The following is a 22,019-nucleotide window of genomic DNA, read 5'->3' as shown; positions in this document are numbered from 1 at the left end:
TCGTTACTTTGATGAGGAAATGGGAAGTCTTGCAAACTTGATTTTATAGATTTTACTTGGTGTTGAATTGCATATTAACAAGAAAAAAATCTCCCCTTTAAACACTTTTGGCCTGAAGTAATTAAATAAGAGTGCGTTAAAGCCTTTCTACAATATTGCTGCAGTAGAAAAGAACAGCAATGGCTAATCAGGAATGGTCAGGGTTGGTACTAAAATATATTTTTGTTCATCAGGAAAACTCAATCTTAATCAAGAACACTCTCAATTCGCCTTATTCACATAGCGGCCATTGGCGGCTAAAATGAGGCTACAGGGTACACAAACCATAGGATTGTTATGTTCTATGCATTCACCTGTAGGTGGCATTAATTATATAGTAAGTGTACCCTGTAGCCTCGTTTTGGTTTAAACAATGGCCGCCGTGTGAATAAGGCGAATACTCCCTTTACTTTGCTGTTTGCATCTTTTTGTACATTAAAAACCAATAGGTCGCGATCGCAAAAGGGGTGCTATCTCTATAGGTAGATAAGAACAACGTATGACTTATGGCCTGAAAAAAGTTCAGTCAAACGATTTTTTTTCACTTTAATCCCTGTATACACAGTCTATGGATAGAACAGATATAAATCAGTGATTTAATACATGTAGGTGAGAAGTTAATGTAATACATTTTTTAACCTTCCCACTAACATAATAACTTCCTGCAAGCGTAATTATTATTGGTTTATTACGTTGGTGGGAAATGATCACATTGGCAGGATTATTATTTTTAAAATATGCACCTTTTATTACATTGGTGGTTTATTACGTTGGTGGGAAGTTTTTACATTGGTGGGTGACACACACACACACACTCACGGTCACTTCACCGGGCTGTAGCTCCTGGGTCTCCTTTGGGTCGGTGAGCCAGGGGTCATGAGGTTTCAGCTCCACAAGGTCCAGACCACCATCAGGGCCATCTGCCCACACGATCTCTGTGCATGCAACATCAACCGCACACACACATGCACTCGCGCACGCACGCATTCACACACACAACACAACAAAAACACACACCACATACACACAATACAGCACACACACATACAACATAAATGCCTACAGAAATTGGAGAATAATCAAAGCATACATTTAAAACAACAATGCTAATGGTTTGAAATCAATTGCGAGTTTGATTGGCTTCACTCTTGAACACAGACTATAGCCTACAGTCTATGCTTGAACAAAACGAGTGAATGAATAAATGGTATAAACTCAAACAACTTTGCCATATATTCAAAACTATCTATAGCCTACGTTCTTATATTAAGAGTTCACTCCAAATTATTGTCTAGGTGTAGGTGGTCATAAAATAAATTAGTATCAACATAATAGCCTATTATCTCCCATAAGCCCCAAAGTGTTTGAAATAAAATTATCTGAAATGCAATGGCTTTCAATTCAATTTATGCCTAGTTTTTGATCTGTGTGGCACACAGTTGATTTGACATTCATGAACAATCGTCGACACATGAAGCAGTTTTAATTATTCGCTGCCTAGGCTACAGAATAATTATCCTTTGGCTTGCATCAGATATGTCACTGAACAGCCTACCAAATGTGCATGCCCCTTTATCAGCAGTAGACATATGTCTTTCATCAAAGATTATAACTCAAAATGCCATCATCAAGGTGATAAACAATGTAGCCTTAATACTTTGTATGGGAAGCGAACCTGCGAACACGCAAGAATGTAATTCCTTTCCTATACCGTCTCGCTGCACGTTACACCACCACCGAACGTAAGTGACAGAGTAGCACGATTCCTAGAACCACACGTGAAGTTAAAACATGTTTAATCGTATAATCTTCATACATTCTTTGGAGGTAGTGAATGTGTAAATCCATGCTTGGTGCACTGTCGGGGAAAAAAAACATTTCTATAGGCCTACTTCTATTTTTGAAGTTGTAGGCTACAGGTGACGAGAGCAGAGGTTGACGGAACCATCTTTTTGGACTCGTTTTCCGACTGTGTTTTTTTTTTTGCAACACAGCTTAATTTAGCTTGAAAGTTAACCTGCTACGGAGCAGGTTAGTTCTGTGGCATAAATTCCCATGGTTACCAAGCTGGGATTCACGTTAACCTCATTAATGGAACGGACTTCTCACTAAAATTAGCGAGACTTATTAGAGAAATAAGCCAGGTTTGGCCTTTAGTGAGGTTGATGGAATACCCCCCAGTTAGACTATATACAAACTAGATGCAGGAGGAGGAAATCCAAATGTAAACAGGATTCAGACTAGATTCCGATTCAGATATACAGTAGATTCAGATTATCATCTTATTATAACTGGATTTCCAGACTACAGGATGAGGTACATTCAAATTCTCATACATAGCCAAATGTTTACAAACATTCAAATTCTCATACATAGCCAAATGTTTACAAACATTCAAATTCTCATACATAGCCAAATGTTTACAAACAGTTTTCTCTATTTGCTTCAATTTCTCTGCGAACTTTTCGAACACTTCCAAACACTTTGAGGAGGTAGTTCTCGGCAAATATACATTAGAACTGGATGAAGGATTATCGTTGAAATGTTAACACCAAATTGTTTAAAATGTTACTGTTCAGACACATTCATGAGAACTGTTTATGCTCGCCACGAACGTTGACCATTGTTTGTGCCGAATTTTAACACCTCAGGGAGCTCTGGCCACGAACGTTGGCCATTGTTTGTGGCGAATTTCAACACCTCAGGGTGTTCTGGCTTACCGAGTTCATCCTGCATGAAGCTGTCGGGGGGGTTGACGTACTGCATGGTCGCCACGTTGAGCTTCCAGTAGTGCTTTGTACAGCGGACGGTCCTGTCGCAGGAAGTAAGATGTAAGCTGATCACACAAGGCAACTTTCTGAGCACCTCTTCCGAGCAATTTTGCTGGGGAATGTTACTGTGTATTGTAGTTCTGGAACACTTCCCTTTAATATTGGAAGTTTTTTTTCTGGAGAACTTTAATCATCATTAGCCAAATTTGACTCATTGTAGGATCAGAACACATGGAACAGGTTTTGTGGTTGCCCAGCAACATTGCTGAAAAAGGTGGCCCGAGTATCCTTTAAGTTAAGTTAACTCCGTATAAGTTAACTCAGAGTAGGGGAGACCGGGGACAGTTGCAACAGGGGATGGTTGCAACATGTCAATTTTCTCCAATCAGAAACAAGGTAGAGTGATGACACTCACACTGCATATGCTCAGTTGGATGCCTCCCTTAGCAGAGAAAAAGCAAGGAGATTCCTGAACTGCTCCAGGGTTTATTGTAAAAAAGCTGTTTTTTAGGTATGAAAGTATTTATTTTCTTGAGCTTTGTTTCTGTTAAACTGCTGTCACTGTTTTTGTGATTCAGCTCAAACTTATATGATTTAAATGAGTGATATGTTAACTTTAAGCTACTATGGTTAGCATGTGTCAAGGTCCCCTTGTTTAGCTAGCACATGAGGTTTTATCATGGCTGACAGGAAAGGGGACAGTTGCAACAACTGTTGCAACTGTCCCCGTACAGTCCCGTACAATGCATAAATATGATCATATAAAATATATATTTTTAAAAACATGTTTACATGACAATAGTCTAAATAAAAGTGGATTGCCTCCCAAATTGTTCCATTCTTCCTATGTCACTAAAGTCCTACTGTATTTTATATCAATTTCAATATTTGACATCTGCACATAAGGCCTACTCATCTTGACAAATCTATAATTGTCATCTAATCAAAGCTGGTGAATAAATAACACTAATATTATTATAACTTACATAACTTGTATTTACATACAAAAATAATAATTTTGCTGCACTGACATATATTGTAATATATTGTATTTTTAACATGTTGCAACCATCCCCAAACAATGTTGCAACTGTCCCCGGGCCAGGGGTCAGTTGCAACATCTGACTCCTTACATTCAAATGCAAATTGTGAAAAATGTAGATTCTGTAATTATCTTTAAATAGTTTAGACTATTAACACATATGTAAGTGTATTGTATAAAAAATTGGTTTGTCTAATCCAAACCGTCTCTGAGTAACAGAGCCAAATGCAAAAAGCGTTGCAACTGTCCCCACCGTCTCCCCTAAGTGCTAAACCTCCTTAAAGAAGAGCTGTATGGCTTCATTCTCCTAATTAAACAATGGCACGGGGCTCTTGTTGCCGGAGGTGGGCTTACTCTGAAAGCACTTAGTCTACTTGGAATACCCCCCAGAAAGCCTTTTGAATTGGTTTAGAAGTTTTAAATGCCATGATGTCATGGCTCCTGCTCACATTTAATTTTGGTTTCATTGTCATCCTGGTTTTGATATTTTGTCAGGTTTTGATTTTTGTCTGTGGAAAAAAAGCGTTGTCCCCCCCCCCCACGCCCATTGTTTATTTTCTGTTTGTTGTTTATTGTTTATTCACTGCTGACCACCGACCGACCTGCCATCCATGTCCTCGATGTCCTTGATGAAGACGCCTCCTTGGTGCTTGCACTGGTTCCTGCACGCGCGCAGCTGCCCCTCGCTGCTCTTGAAGATGATGTAGCACTTGCCGTCTGCAGGGCTCCTCCTGAAGTTGATGCCTTTGTAGTAAAAATTATTTGTAAGAAAATAGGCTACAGACTGTAAACGAATGTGATTAGCTTCATCAGTCTGTCTGCCTCATATTTGCATTAACTGATGATTGTGCCTGGTGAAGACACGCCTCGACCATTTGCAAATCAAGTCTTTTGTCGGGGACCGACCATTGGTCCGACATCCCATTAGTCCGAAAATTACCCATTGAGGAGAGATACCATGTGGTTCCATGTTGGTGGAATGAACTGCCTATCACTGTTATGCAGACGACACTCAACTTTACCTGTCTTTCCCACCTGATGACTCTAGTGTTTCCCACCGGATTTCTGCATGCCTTAAGGATATTTCAGCCTGGATGAAAGATCGGCACCTTCAGTTTAATCTCTCAAAAACAGAGTTTTTGGTGTTTCCAGCTAAAACAGCTATTGCCCAACAGATTAACATCCAGCTTGACTCAACTTCACTGACCCCCAACTAGATCGGCACGAAACTTGGGCGTTGTAATTGATGACCGACTTAACTTCTCTGAGCATATAGCTTCTATTGCAAAATCATGTCGGTTTATGCTTTACAACATTAGGAAGATCAGACCTTATCTGACAAGATTCCACACAACTTCTTGTTCAGACCATGGTCATCTCTAAGTTGGACTATTGTAATTCACTATTAGCTGGCTTACCCGCTTGTGTAACAAGATCATTACAGCTGATTCAAAATGCTGGAGCACGCCTGGTCTTCAATCAGCCAAAGAGGACACATGTAACTCCTCTCCTAGTTACTCTCCATTGGCTCCCTATAGTAGCCAGAATTAAATTTAAATCTCTCACTTTGGCCTATAGGACACTAACTAGATCTGCTCCTAGTTATTTTAATTCAATAATCAAGCCTTACATCCCCAACCGCCCACTGCGGTCTTCTGGTGAGCGTATGTTGTGTCGACCAGTCATGAAAACTGGGTCTAATTCCAGACTCTTTTCTTCAGTGGTTCCATGTTGGTGGAATTAACTGCCCAGTGCTCTCCGTTCCTGTGGTAGTTTTGGGTCGTTTAAGAGGGGTCTAAAGACATTCCTATTCAACATATACTTAGTTGTTTAAGCGCTTATGTGTTATGGTTTATATAATGTTGTTTTATTTTAATTGGGCTGTTAATTAATTTGTCTTAGTCTTAGTATGTCATTGTTTTTATATTATTGATTGAATTGACATTATTGTTTTATTATTGCCTTTCCCCTTTTTTACATTGCTTTTTATTAGGCTATTGCTTCAATTGATATTATTGTGTACTACAACTATTCTCCTTACTATATTTGACCTACATTTTAATCTGTTCCCTGTTCAATTTTAAATATTATGATGTTGTTTTGTATTTATGTGTCGCTTTGGACAAAGGCGTCTGCTAAATCCATAACCATAACCATAGATACCATAAATCCGACATACCATAGTCCGAAAAAAAGAAGCCCATTGGTCCGACATCCCATTAGTCCGACGATACACAGTAGAGATGCATGGATGACTTGTAACTGGCTGAGGATAAACCATGTGTATTGGCGAAAGTTCCCTCCTTGTTATCGGTAAGTATTTCTCAATGTATTAATCCACTTAACCACTCTAAGACGGAAAGGAGTCTCTACGTGTTTACTGTTGAACGACGGTAGAAAAAGTGTTATTACTTTACTGAATACTGACCAAGATACAAATCACACAGTTTCACTTTCTATTCACACGTGAACTGACCACGTCATAGCTCAGGGCGCGCTCTTTTGGTTACTCTAGGCAATGCAATGCATAAACATACTTAACTATGTAACAAATCGCCCTTATTCAAAATAACTGATTGCCACTAAATAAGGTTAGGGGCGGATCCAATAAGCAGGAAATCGTGCTGGTTCAATGCAGATGAAGGCCGTTTAACTTAAACTGGCAAAAGGCCTTGCCTTCCTCTTAAGAGTGTATATTACAGAAAGAAACCCAACATATGAGATTGATTCACTTTGTATTGTAATGCACGAACTCGCGGCCACTCGGTGCGCAACTGAAGGCCAGACACATAATTAACAACAAAGTTTCCCAATGTCCCGACATCAAGCAGATGATTCAAACAGTCCAAAACACAAACGTGATCCCCGGAATAGGAAAAGGTTCTTGCGCTTACAGTCTGTTGAGAAGTCGTTCGCCATACGGTTGCGAAACGCAATCTCACCAAAACACGCACGTTAGGAAAAAGGATCCTTTGCTTGCTGTAATCCAATGATTTCGGAAAAAAACGATAATCCACAGCGATCGCAGATACAGAGGAAGAATCACGGTATGTTCAGCATGCAAGGCCTCTAACGCGCGTTACTCCACACAGCCGGCCTCACACAGGTAACTCTCGGGGGCGAGCGCTCTCCTCGCGCCTCCATTTAAACTAAGTGCAATAAAAGTCACTCCTACCCACAGCGCTCTCCTCGCGCCTCCATTTAAACTAAGTGCAATAAAACAGTCAGCTGACATCAAATGTACATACATGGCATATTAAACAGAGAGAAAATACTAATACATTTTCATACAAATAACCATGTAAAAAGGTGATTTTGGCAACCTTTACAACTAGAATGCAAAATGAAATACAATAATGCAATTATAACACAGCCTAATTGTGCTATAATAAACAATCACCCAGTGGTGGTTCTAGGGGCGGGGCCACAGGGGCCCGGGCCCCATCTGAAATCTCATTGGCCCCTGACTGGCCCCTGTACCGTCAATCATCAATAAGTGTCAAATTTTGTTGAGAACTAGCCTGGGTGTTCCCATGCTGCCTTGCGCGTGATTTGATTCACGCTGCTAAGGCAGCCTGGAGACCATGGAGCAAATTTTCGCCTGAGATAGGGTACCAATCACAGAACAGGTGGGAAAGCAAGACGATGATGAGCTATGTACAGACGCATTTGATAGACATCCGTGGCACCCAATAAACGGATCTGGGCATTTTTTTCAAATACGAGAAAATGAACGTTTGGTTCCCAGACCACGTCTCATTGAGAAGTGGTGGCACTAGCCAGGCTAGTTGAGAACGACGATCAGAGATGCAATTCCATTCCCAAACAACTGGTGGCAGTAATGCACCTATGAAGCTTGAAAGCTAAAGCAAACAGTGAACTGTAAAAGAAACAATACATTTGGCTAATAAGAAATGTTTCTGCTAATGTCAGAGAATGTCTAATAAGGGGAGAACTGCCACTCTCGGAAAACTTCCGGTTTCTGAACTGGTTGCAGTTCCTTCTGTGGTTCCACATGAGGGCGCTCGTCCACGAGTGCAGAATGCATGGAGGTCTATGGAGCTGTACCCCTCAAAATCCACTTTTCTTGGGATATAATTTTTTTTTCAAGTAATTTGAGTATTGCATTCGAAAGGAGAGGCAAAGAAAATACACTTGGTTGAGTACTGTATTATATTTTTTAAAGTCACTTAATTGCTCTAAAAAGCCTTTCAAATGTGTCAATGACGTCATTCATTAGCACAATGCTAGCGTGTTATGTGCAACAACGACCCAACCTGTAAGAAATCAAAAGGACATAAGTACTCGTTCATTCAACTTTTGACCTATAACCCATGTTGAAGTTATACAAACTACAATCAAATCTGAGATTTGTCAACGACAATCAGGTGAAAGAGACCAATTTAGCTGTCTAGCTCCATTGACTCCCATTCATTCTGCACTCATGGCGATCGCCCCCAGTGGAACTCTGGTGGAACTGCATCCAAAATTCGGTACAATGGGACTTAATACGGAGTGGCTCTCCGTAGACGGGCTCTGGCTAATGTGAAGAAACGATACATTTGGCTCACGGAAGTATCAGCTGAGCTAACGTGAAGAACAGATACATTTGGCTAACGAAAGTATCAGCTAGAATTCTAACGTGAAGAACCGATGGCAGCGTTTCATCCTCCACAGAAGTTTCTTGGTGAGTCACAAATCTCTATGTTGGTTATCATCATTATGTGAAAGGGACGTTTATTTGTTGCTGTCACAATATGTTAAGTTTGTCAATTAAATTACGAAGCAGCAGCAAGCTTGCAGTGAACTGTTAACATTAAATTAACGTTAGGTTACTTGAGTTGAGGTTTGATTGTTTGTTAGCATGCTGATAGATTTCATGTGTGGAAAGGTAATGTATGAAGTGTTTGAAATGGTGTTATATGAAATGCAGAGAAATGGACATCCTGTTTGTTTGGGGTCCGAAATGAATAATATTACATGCGCTAGTGCACCGCCGTCATGCTATCCGGCAAAAGATTCTTTGGACGCCGCCATTGGCCGAATACCGGCGCCCATTGACTTACATTGAACACATGTAAACAAAACGTCAATTATGTGCTCAAACTAACGCCGCTGACTTATGACAAAAACCATTCCACTTTGATACGAAACTACATTTTTGTACAACATTTATCCAGCAAAAATTACAGAATTTGGATTAAGTAATGTGGAGAAATATCGATATTAAGAAAATTGCCGCTGCGTGACGCCGAGTTAATGGCATTTCCCCTTGTCCATGAGTCACGTATAACAGGTCACGTCGGTGGCCGTTATCCCTCACATGTCAGAGTAATGACATTCAAAAACGTACCTTTATATTACATTACAATTTATAAAGGAACGAAATGTCAAAAGAATTAAGCAATATGTTTGCTGGATGACACGAATATTAGTAAGAAAAAACAAGATTTTTACCGTTATGTCCAGTGAAATTACATATGTTGTGACGCTATTGCGCGGCACGGCCAGCAGATGACATCATTGCACTACAGCAACCAGGAACCAACAATAAACATAGACACTCGAGATTTTAAGGCCGTTGTCAGCCACAACGCATCATCTGAAAATCTGAATTGTGAAGTAGACCTACTCCATAGTAACGTGTGCCTGTTCATTCATTCCATGTCAATAGAACAAACCAAATTAGAATAGGCTAGTAATGCAATACTACATACAATACATATGTATGCATGGTTATACTGTATGTGTGTATGTATGTATGTATGTATGTATGTATATATAACACGCACACACACACACACACACACATATACATACATACATACATACATACATACATACATACATACATACATACATACATACACAGAGCAATACAGAACAGGTTGTCGGTCTGAACTGAAGTTAGTGCTGCATGTAAACACACACGCTACATTTATATGTGTATGTATGTAATGTGTGTGTGTGTGTGTGCATATATATACACACATATACATACATATATATAGAGATAGAGAGAGAAAGAGAGTATTTTCTGTTTTTGTTTTTTGTCCTATGGTCTTATGTTGTTTGTTGTGTTGTATGTAACAGCTTTGGCAACAATGTTCCCATGCAGTCATGCTAATAAAGCAACTTTGAATTTGAATTTGAGAGAGAGAGAGAGCAATACAGAACAGGTTGTCGGTCTGAACTGAAGCTAGTGCTGCATGTAAACACACTTGTCATGCTACATTTATATGTGTATGTATGTAAGGTGTGTGTATGTGTGTGTGTATGTGTATATATATATATATATATATAATCACACATACACAGAGAGAGAGAGGGCAATACACAAGTTTTTGCTGTATGTAAACACACTTGTCATGCTACATTTATATGTGTATGTGTGTGTGTGTGTGTGTGTGTGTGTGTGTGTGTGTGTGTGTGTGTGTATGTATATATATGTACATATATATACAGAGAGAGAGCAATACAGAACAGGTTGTCGGTCTGAACTGAAGTTAGTGTATGTGTGTGTATATATATATATATATATATATGTAACACTTTATTTTAATGTGTCACAGTGTACCTACCTAATTAGGTACGGTGGTATAACCTGTGTAACAACATATACTATCAGGTACTATCATTGTACTTGCATTATGTATTTGTGGGTACCTACATATAAGCTTAGTTGTTACATTGTAATACTGAGTGCTTTTACAAAACTTTGCCAATTGGCCTACATTTTCATCAGAGGCAAAGAGCTGACCTGAGACCTGCTGGATGGGGTAAATCTGGTCATGATAGATTTGACATACAAGCCATTCTTAGCTCCAGTCAAGGCCTCATTGTCTTCAGTGTACATGTTTTTTTGCTCTTGGGTGCTCCTTGTTGGTGCCCCCCAACCCCCCCCCCCCCCCCCCCCCCCAATCCCAATCCTCATCCTCCCCCACCTTTCTTATGCAGCCCTTGCCACTTAATCTACTAAACCCCTCTTCTACTGCACCCCCCCCCCCCCCCCCCCCCATAAATGCACAATTTCTTCCTTGGTAAGGGAGTTTTTCCTTGCCCCTGTTGCTCTTGGGTGCTCCTTGTTGGTGCCCCCCACCCAATCCCAATCCTCCCCCACCTTTTTTGATGCAGCCCTTGCCACTTAATCTACTAAACCCCTCTTCTACTGCACTTTTTACCCCCCCCCCCCCCCATAAATGCACAAATAGGCTGACACCAGACATAATTTCACTGCATTTCTTACTTCCAGTAACTATATGCATGTGACAATAAACTTCCTTGTATCCTTGTAACAGCTGTGCTGCTACAACCTTGTTACTCTTTGATACAGTGGAATAAACCTATTAAGTGTACCAGTTAATTACTTACATGTACATATGACATGTATGTTGTGTCTTCGATGTCTTGGAACAGGTCTACTAATTCACTACATCAACTGTGTTGGTACACACTTATTGCTCTTTGATACAGTGGCATAAGTACTAAGTACTTGGGCAATTCCATGGAAAATGACGTTTTTTCTAACATCCATAACGCCAATAAAATGTGATGGTATGGTATGGGTAACACTTTATTTTAATGTGTCGCTGTTACAGTGTACCTACCTAATTAGGTACAGTGGCACAACCTGTGTAACAACATGTACTATCATTGTACTTGCATAATGTATTTGTGGGTACCTACATATAGTTGTTACATTGTAATACTGAGTGCTTTTACAAAACTTTGCCAATTTGCCTAAATTTTCATCAGAGGCAAAGAGCTGACCTGAGACCTGCTGGATGGGGTAAATCTGGTCATGATAGATTTGATATACAAAGCATTCTTAGCTCCAGTCAAGGCCTCATTGTCTTCAGTACATGTAACAGCTGTGCTGCTACAACCTTGTTATTCTTTGATACAGTGGAATAAACCTATTAAGTGTACCAGTTAATTACTTACATGTACATATGACATGTATGTTATGTCTTCGATGTCTTGGAACAGGTCTACTAATTCACTACATAGTACATATATCAACTGTGTTGGTACACACTTATTGCTCTTTGATATAGTGGCATAAACCCATTAAAATGAAGTGTACCAGTTAAGTACTTACAATGGCATATTACATGTTTGTTGTGTCATTGGTGTCTTGGAACATGTCTGCCATTACCCTACATACTGTAGTACATGTATCAACTGTGTTGGTACACATGTATTACTCTTTTGATACAGTGGAATAAACCCATTACAATAAAGTGTACCAGTTAAGTACTTACATCTACATATATACATCCTGTCAATGATGTTATGCATCCTGTAATTGAGGTGTTGAAACGTGTCTGCTGTTACACCACACAGTACATGTGAATTAGTAGACCTGTTCCAAGACAAGACCTGTTCCAGTTCATTCCACTGTATCAAAGAGTAACAAGGTTGTAGCAGCACAGCTGTTACATGTACACTGAAGACAATGAGGCCTTGACTGGAGCTAAGCATGCTTTGTATATCAAATCTATCATGACCCGATTTACCCCATCCAGCAGGTCTCAGGTCAGCTCTTTGCCTCTGATGAAAATGTAGGCAAATTGGCAAAGTTTTGTAAAAGCACTCCGTATTACAATGTAACAACTATATGTAGGTACTCACAAATACATTATGCAAGTACAATGATAGTACCTGATAGTACATGTTGTTACACAGGTTGTACCACTGTACCTAATTAGGTAAGTACACTGTAACAGCGACACATTAAAATAAAGTGTTACCCAAAAAAGGAATAGTAACATTCACATCATACAAATGCCAAGGCATTTCACTGGCGTTATGGATGTGACAAAAAGTCAATTTTCCGTGGAATTGCCCACTTACAATTACATTACATGTTGTGTCATTGGTGTCTTGGAACATGTCTGCCATTACCCTACATACTGTAGTACATGTATCAACTGTGTTATTTATTACTCTTTTGATACAGTGGAATGAACCGATTCAAATAAAGTGTACCAGTTAAGTACTTGTACATATACATGTACATATTATATACATCCTGTCAATGATGTCATGCATCCTGTAATTGATGTGTTGAAACGTGTCTGCTGTTACACCACACAGTACATGTGAATTAGTAGACCTGTTCCAAGACATCGAAGACACAACATACATGTCATATGTGCATGTAAGTAATTAACTGGTACACTTAATAGGTTTATTCCACTGTATCAAAGAGTAACAAGGTTGTAGCAGCACAGCTGTTACATGTACACTGAAGACAATGAGGCCTTGACTGGAGCTAAGAAAGATTTGATATACAAACCAATCATGACCAGATTTACCCCATCCAGCAGGTCTCAGGTCAGCTGATGAAAATGTAGGCAAATTGGCAAAGTTTGGTAAAAGCACTCAGTATTACAATGTAACAACTATAGCCTATGTAGGTACCCACAAATACATAATGCAAGTACAATGATAGTACATGTTATTACACAGGTTGTACCACTGTACCTAATTAGGTACATGTAGGTACACTGTAACAGCGACACATTAAAATAAAGTGTTGCCGATGAATTGCCCCAGTAGTGGACAATAACTTCTATTCTAGCCTACACGTCACATGTAGCCTACTAGAAGTGATGTTTCAGCTAGAAGTGATGGTTCATAAATTAACCCTCCAACTTTGCTGATGCACAGAACAGGTGTGCTGAGCTTTGTTTTTGGCTCTTCAAAGTGTTGTAAGTAAGGTGGTGTAAGTAGCCTACAGTATAGGCAGGTGGTGAGACAGGTCAAGAAATATGGTGCAGTACTATACAGTTGATTTTCAGAAGGTGGTTTAGAGTAGTATAAATGAAATATAAATATGTGCACTGTATTACCTTATAAGAGCAGAATAAATATGGCTATGAATAACAATGTCAGATGATATTATTTTAAATGTTGGTGACACTACATTAATAAGGAGAATAGCAATAATAAACAATAATGTGAACGCAATATCAATGGGAAATAAATGGAAATCAACAAATACTATACAATACAAATAACATACAAACAATGACTCAGAACAGCCTAAGTGCATGGTGAACAAATATGTCTTTACACCCCTGTAGACAGGTGCATGCAAAAACACACAAAGCAGACAAGGATTTTGTTTTTATAACACATGTAATAAGCAATGAACATTTGAAGATGTATTGTTTTGTTCTTCTAACATCAATAGTAGTTGTGCAGAGGTTGTAACATAATGATAAATACATGCTGCCTGTCACATTATGAATATATACCCTGTCTTGTCTTGCACATCAGAAGCAGCAGCACTATGCTATTACATCGTTCACCGTAGGGACTAATATGAGGGAGACTGAGCTGCCAATTTCTCTTAACAGGTCCTGCACCATATCTACAAATATCTGTTCTGCTCTGCACAAACATAAGCAGGGTCTGATTTAGCGTGGCAGAGTGCTGATTGACAATAACATGGTTCCCTGCAGTGTTTGGTTGATTCCCATTGATGTTTGTGGGTTCTGTTTGACTGTACATTTTATGTGTGGCATCTCATTCCTCAGTTGTCTAACATGTTTTCTGACGGCCACTGATTGCATTAGCAGCTGAAAGACCAACTTGTAACAAGGTCCCAATTGTGGATACACCCATTAACAGTCCTTGCGACCAATGACATCCGGATCAACTACAAACTTTTGATTGATTTTCAACAATGAACAGTTAGTTCAGTGTAATATGTCCAGCTCTCTCCCCCATCTTAATAAGTCAACATTATATGATATGACCCTATTTTTACATTATAGCCTACATATGTTATAGCCTAACCCTTATCTATAGGTGACTGATGAGATTCATGTTAGCATATATTTATTGGCGACACAATTAATATTGGAGCTATTTCACTGTCGCAGACACAGACGTGCTTGGTAGCCTAGACTACGTAGTCATAGGCCAACATGAGACTTAAGCCCTCGTGTCGTCATGACTTAGGTTAGCCTATGTTCTTACTGTTGTGATTATCTGTAGGACATATTGTCTGTGCAACACAATTGTAGGCTAGGCCTATATTTGATTTTCAGTAAGCTTATATATCAATGATAAAGCTTCTTTACTTTTTTGGTGTAATTATTTAGTTTTTTTTATCTATGTAGGCTATTTTTTTAATGTTACATTATTATTTTGTTAATACATGGAATAAATCACCACAAACACACGCGACTGTAGCCTATTGGCTTCTTCTGTAGCCTACCCGGCTTGCGCAGCGTGGCTAACAACGCCCATAAAACAAGTGTAACCGTCGGCTCCTCGAGGCTTAATACTTAAACGAAGTTACAGCAGCTATTAGGCCCGAGGTGCAGTGAAATGGCGTCATCTGGTGGTCATACAATTCACCCACTATTAGACCCGAAGTGCAGGAGAAGTGGATATTCAACTACGCCATCCTTCAGGTCGCAGCGACACGTAGGTGTACTTTATGTGCTGTGTCATGCTGCCATCTAGTGGTTGTGGAATATTTAACACCCATTATAGTTCTGGGAATAGATGTGCCCTCGAATAAATGTTGTACTTTGTTACAAATTATTTGGGTAATCCATCTGATAAATTGTGTTTTTCTTTTTATACTTCGTACCTTTATAAATTAAAGTGTATCATTAAGGTACCTTTTTCAATGTCATTACTCTGACATTCGACATTAGTCGACCATAAATTTGGGCAATGGGCACATTGTTAGGGGTTGACACTTTGCATAAGATTTCTCCACATTACTTGATCCAAATTCTGTGATTTTTGTTGTATAAATGTTGTACAATTATGTAGTTTCGTATCAAAGTGGAATGGTGGTTTTCATAAGTCAGCGGCGTTAGTTTGAGCACATAATTGACGTTTTGTTTACATGTGTTCAATGGGAGCCGGAAATCCATAAATAGCGGCGTCCAAAGAATCTTTTGCCGGATAGCATGACGGCGGTCGCTAGTGCGCCTTACCAAATGTAAATAACGTTCGATTTTTTTTTTTTCCTTGAGGAAAAAGTTTAGCAGCTGCTAACATGAACATGAGAATACATGCCTAATAGCTAACGCTACGTTTTTGTAGTTAATGTGAGCTATCATTGCAAAGTTATTAACCACTATTCTGAGTTTATTTGATTCATGGGCTTCGCATGAATTCTGTCTCAAAGTGTTAGGACAAGGAGAGTTTAATTGAGATAAATTGGTTAAATGTTCTACTCACTCAAGCTTTATATGATTTAAAATAATAACTGGTTTTACAGTTGCCAGACGACATGCTGAATACAACCATGGATTTTGTAAAACACGCATTTGTGTTTCACCTACAGACTGGGATGGCGCAGGAGCTGGTGACTTCAACCCACAGTCTTCAGAACCACCAGTCACCAAGCATAGCTGCTCCTAATGGTATGGTGCTATTTCTTATTGCCACTACACTGAGCATATTTTGTCATTCATTTTAGAAACGCCAGGTTGACAGTGGGTTATGAAGGTTAATAACAATTAAGTTACTCAAACTTGTTTCATTTTCTTCTCTCTAGAGCAGATGGTTCTGTGCAACCTCTCCTAAACTGGTATTCCGAAGATGCAGCACGGAAATAGGAAGAGGCCACTCAATGACTTCTGATCCAAAGACTTCAAATGGTAGGAATATTCCATCTTTAGTGTTTTGCTACCCCTTCCGTAATTTTTCGCTTTCAAATGACCCATCGTCAGTCTTCAAATCAGAATCAGGCTTTTCTAACTGGAAGCAAGACGGTGGCTTCAAAGACCATTCCAAATAAGACCATTGTAAAAATTGTGTAAATATGATGTAGTTGTTGCTCACATGCTGTGTGTGTGTGTGTGTGTGTTTGTTTTAATGTACGCAAACTGGCAGTGAAAGTGGTTTCTCTTATCAACAAAAGGGGAAACAGTTAAAGTAAAACTTGTTTAATTGAACTAAAAATGTGTGTATGATGATGTATGATTTCTGTTTAAAATAGCAATGTATTTCCACTGAAGTGTCTATTATATTTTAGTTTTATATTGTGTTTTCAATGCACATTATAAATAAATGGGAAAATTGTTAAGAATTGTATTTCCTTTTTTGTTTTTTAGCATTTAGCATTCAAGTATTTGAACAAGGTAAGACTGGTGAAATGTATGCACCTTACTGCTGTGGTGTAGACTAGCTGTAGTGGGTATACTGTGATGAACCCCAAATATTAATACCTATCCTTGTCTGTTTTAAGTGGGTATACTGAGATGGTGATTCTTTTTAAGTGGGTATACCAGAGACACAGCACTCAAAAAATCCTCCATAGAAATGCATGGGGCTAGTTTGTAACGCCAATATGGCCGTTGTCTACACATATCCCACCCCTTCCTCGGCAAAACGTCAACATGTGAATACATTGAGCCAATCATGTGGTGTGATGTGAATACATTGAGCCAATCATATGGTGTGTTATGAAGACATCGTGCCAATCATGTGTTGTGAACTCGCCGCTGGAGCAAGATTGGTGTCGTGAAGCCTTGCGCATGCACATTTCTGCCGAATAGGACGCCCGATGAGTGACCAAAAAGCGTTGCAATATGGCTGTCGAGTGGAGGGACTTGCCTAAAAGGACTTTGGGTATACCGCGTATAGTCCTGCATATCACGTAGACAACGTGCCTCTGCCTTACTGAACAAGGTATTTTCTGTGTATGGATGTTGACCGGTTCTTGGCCCCTCAGTGTATGATGTGGCCCCATTATGGCCCCTGTCTCAGAAAAATCCTAGAACCGCCACTGAATCACCAAAAAATGAATCTAAATAATATTACATCTAAATCTGAGTCTAAATTACAATATGGAAAATGGCACTAGCACCATGGATTAGGCAGGTCGGGTAAAGAAAAAAGAACCAAATTGTTAATTGCCGGTGGGTCGTGGGTTGATGAAGGAGGGTTATGCCAAGTCATTAACGACTTCACTAAACCTTCACTGTTCTCTATGCTGTGAATGCGTCTGTGGGCGTATTTTCCATGTCTCCTCCTCATACGTTATTTGCGATGCGCTAATTTGTGATGGGTTTTTTCGTAGGGAAGTTTTTTAGACTGAAACACGTTTCGATGTTCGTTTGCAAAAAAAAAAAATTAAGTTTGTGAAATAAAGTGATTGTTTTACTTTGTAGCAGAATACTTTTTAGGGGGAAATGTAAATCTTAGCTGATTCGAGACCATATGAGGGCAAGTTGACAATGTGTAAACGTGAGCAATATGGTCAAACGAAAACGTAAATATAGGCTAAGGGTAAATCTAGTAGACTAATACAAGCTGGCCCACATTATCCAGGGAAGGGTATTTTGGGTAGGGGAACGTTCAACTATGGGTTAATGTTTCAGTTAGTAGGCCTATAGCTTGACATTAGTGAGGACATTAAACTCTGTGTGATCGATTTAGTTTAATTACCAATTATGAGCTTTAAATAACTAATGAATAAATTCAGACTGCTGTCTATTTCCTAAAAACTCCGTCTGTCATTGTTTTTGTTAGACTGACGTGACGCTCTGTGTGAATAACATTATGTTTTACATGAATTTATCAACAAAGACAGGGTAGTGGGTGCGTCCGTGGCAGTTACACAGGTAACCCAGGTTCGCATCCCGTGAGATGCGACAATTCAGCCGTGGATGTGTTTTTTTTTTTTTTTTTTTTTTTTTTTTTTTTTTTAATTTTTTAATTTTTTTTGCAAACGAACATCAAAGCTAACGTGTTTCAGTCTAAAACAACTTTCCTGCGACAAACCCCATCACAAATGAGCGCATTCCAAATAACATAAGAGGAGGAGACACGCACAATATGCCCCGTACGCATTCACTCACACACAGAGGAGCAGAGAACAGCTCAACACTGACAATTAGCGTCAATATTTTGGTCATTAATGACTTAGCACAAGCCTCCTTAAAAGTCATCCATGCATCTCTACATGTGTATCGTCGGACAAATGGGCTTCTTTTTTTCGGACTATGGTATTTTGGACTTATGGGATCTCTCCTCAATGGGTCATTTTCGGACTAATGGGATGTCGGACTAATGGGATGTAGGACCAATGATACGGAACCCTTTTGTCATGTACTGTAGGGGAGACCGGGGTTGGTTGTCACAATTGGGGTCTTGGCTTTAAATGTGTGTAATTTTTACTTTTAAAATGTATTGTAACAGGGAGCAATTAACCATCAAAGACACTCTGACATAATGTGACGGGGTTGGTTGTCACAGGGTATGGGGTTGGTTGTCCCTATAGCAGTGGTTCTCAAACTTTTCATAATGAGTACCACCTACAAAAACAATTGGCTCTCCAAGTACATTTTACATATGGTTTTGCGTTATAAAAAGACACCTTGGAGACTCCCTGAGTACCACTAGCGAGAGTTCGTGTACCACCAGTGGTACCCGTACCACAGTTTGAGAACCACTGTCCTATAGAGTTTCAATGGGATTTCAGTGATAAAATGGGATCTTAAAAAATTATGTGTAACTTTAGTTTTTTAAGCTAGAAACTGCAAATAAGTTTTAATATGAATACCACCCCTATGATAGTTGTCATCAATGCCCCTTATGTTTAGAATGGGATTAAAGGAGGTGATCAGTTACTTTACTGTGTTGAGAAATAAAATTAAATAATTTTCAGTGCTAAAACCTCTTTATTATCATGTAAGTTGCAAACAAAGTTGCAAACACAGTGACAACTGTGTCACAGTGACAACAAACGCATGTGACAACCAACCCCACAAGCTATGTGACAACCATCCCCAACTGACCTCTTTAAAAAGATGTTAACCTAGCTGCCACAAGGCCTTAACTTGATAGCTAAAATATGACTCAAAATAAAGCTACTACCTTTGGCTTTTTAATGAGTGTTTTATTTTTGAATTACTAATATCCTACAAGCTCTCAATACAAAAACAACACCAACACCCATGAAATTAAAAAATTGTCTCCTCACCTCAATGTTGTGTGTCTGCTCAGCAAAATTCCTAGTGCAAATGAGTAAGCTATCAAAGGGTAACAGTTTGATATCAAAATTTTACCACAGCGCCACCTAGTGTGCCTGGAATAAGCAATGTGACAACCAACTCATGAGACAACCAGCCCTGGTCTCCCCTACACTACAGCTTTTGTCTTATGCCAGACTTCACCATAGGTGGTCGGCGCCAATTAAGCATGCATATGTCATATGTATGGGGCGTGTCTGAACTTTTCCACTGCAGCAGACAAAGAGCCTAACAGGATAAAAGGCAGTGACATAGGAGAGTCGGGAGGTGACTTGAACAAAGGCAACTTGTTTCATGTTTTCCTCCGAGCCGGCTTGTAATAAACCTGGGAGTGTTCCCTTTCTTAACACATTTCAGTTCGGTTTGCTTCCACGTCATTTTTAATTCTCACCACACCTTCCTTCAGTGACCCGACGGCTTCGGAGTCCAGGGTCAGCACGCTCTGCGCAACCTGAGATGCCATGGTGACAGCCGAAGCCTCCATCGAGTCTGTCACAAAAAAAAGGGCAACCATCTTCTCGTCATTTAAAACAAATATGTACTTCTTTTACCATTTTAAATATGCACGGGAGATACACACACACACACACACACACATTTGGCAAGTCAATAATTGTGGAGTTTGAAAGGGATGCAATTACACCAACAACTACCAAAATCCAATCAATGTTGAAATGTTAACTATATGCAACAATGTATTGTAAATTAACTTCCTTCCTGTCAATGAACATGTCATCATACAGATGCAATTGAAAAACAGTGTGAAAATAGCCTACTCCAGTGGTCCCCAAACTTTTTCTTCAGAGGGCCAGCTCACTATGCCTCAAGGGCGTAGGTTTGGTCTCAGCTTTGGTGGGGACACATCCACAACTCCTGTTGTCACGATACCAACATTATTGTTTCAATACCAGTGGCAATCATATAATTTGATTGACCCTCCACAAACACACACATAGAAAGTGATGGTTGTCATAGGTTTCTTTTTCATATTTTGGAATTCATATAAACTATAAATCAGGGCTCGAATTATCTTTTTGTCTTTAAGGGGGTCTCTCTATCTCATAAAAAGTTGGCACACCCTGCGCATAGCCTAATAAGGCGATACAATTAAATAGCATAGGGGCAAGTGACTCTTTTGCGCAGTACAGTATATGCGTACGGTAGGCCTAGGGCTTTACCTTGACACACGCACACAACAGAGTTTTTGTTTTTATAGAAATGAATTCCTTTTAATTAATTTCAACATATTATTTATTGTAATAGTCCATATTTCCTTTCAAATTCACAATACAAAGAAATAGACACATGATTTAGTCTGAGTGCCATTCTCAATTTCACAACGTAACTCATTTGAACCAGACCACCGTCTCAGCTAGGCTATCCTCAGTGTCAAACACAATAATGTAGTCTTTAACTTATACACAGGGCAAATGCACTAACTGGAAGAAATTAATAAAGCCATTTCAGCCAAATTATGTTCTAGTAGGTATTAATGTACACGTATAACAACATCTGGGTGTTCAGTCGTCTCGTGTGTTGAACCGTGGAAAATTAATAGACAATCAATTTTGGGATTTGCACTGAGAGTATCCATCGGAATATCGAGTCGGGTATCCATTGAATATTCAGAGATTGCTAACGGGTGTTAGCCTAGAAATCTAGACGCACCCTAGCGGAAGCAAATTACATTTGCTTCCAGGGCTAGTCTAGCAACTCTCCGTTGGCTTGTGAGCTCGAAAAATTAAACTTCTATCAGGACAATCAAATCGTGTACAGCAGGGGTGTCCAAACTTTTTGACTCAAGGGCCGCAGTGGGTTTTGATTGGCCGGCGGGCCACACAACAAAAAAATAATGTGTGTGTGTGTGTGTGTGTGTATATGTGTGTATGTGTATATATATATAATATATATATATATATATACACACCGTGTATAATTTAAATGGCAAAGTAATTTTGTTGTAGAAAATTAATTTCTTAATAAATACTGTTCATTTGATGTTGTTTAATTCATTTATTAATGGTGCACTGTCACTTTAAGACTCTTTTGCCAGCTCCTATAGCCTATGGCTAGTGCTGTGCCTATGGCTCACAGTTTATAAATGGTCAGTAGTGGGAACTACTGTTGCCATCGCGATTTCCTTTTAAAAGT

General features: G+C 39.3%; 1 protein-coding gene across 4 annotated transcripts in view; it reads right to left on the bottom strand.

The window, feature by feature from the left end:
- Nucleotides 1-20,346, bottom strand: part of cmah (cytidine monophospho-N-acetylneuraminic acid hydroxylase) — an 85,552-nt gene extending 65,206 nt beyond the window's left edge. Inside the window, exons 1-4 of one of the 4 annotated variants that reach the window (XM_042078970.1) lie at nucleotides 20,265-20,346; nucleotides 4,455-4,596; nucleotides 2,760-2,851; nucleotides 859-974 (exon numbers count right to left, since the gene is read on the bottom strand). In XM_042078970.1, the coding sequence (XP_041934904.1) occupies nucleotides 859-974; nucleotides 2,760-2,851; nucleotides 4,455-4,596; nucleotides 20,265-20,331 (417 nt within the window). In that variant the 5' untranslated portion in view covers nucleotides 20,332-20,346. Of the gene's footprint in view, nucleotides 1-858; nucleotides 975-2,759; nucleotides 2,852-4,454; nucleotides 4,597-4,874; nucleotides 4,900-6,031; nucleotides 6,252-9,309; nucleotides 9,389-20,264 lie in introns of those variants that run through there. The other 3 variants (XM_042078972.1, XM_042078971.1, XM_042078973.1) reach the window with 3 other exon arrangements.
- Between the last annotated feature and the right edge of the window lie 1,673 nt (nucleotides 20,347-22,019).

Source organism: Alosa sapidissima, chromosome 22 (assembly GCF_018492685.1).
Source record: "Alosa sapidissima isolate fAloSap1 chromosome 22, fAloSap1.pri, whole genome shotgun sequence".
NCBI classification, from domain to species: domain Eukaryota; kingdom Metazoa; phylum Chordata; class Actinopteri; order Clupeiformes; family Clupeidae; genus Alosa; species Alosa sapidissima.
Note: the sequence above shows the minus strand (reverse complement) of the source record. Positions and strands in the feature narration are given on the sequence as shown.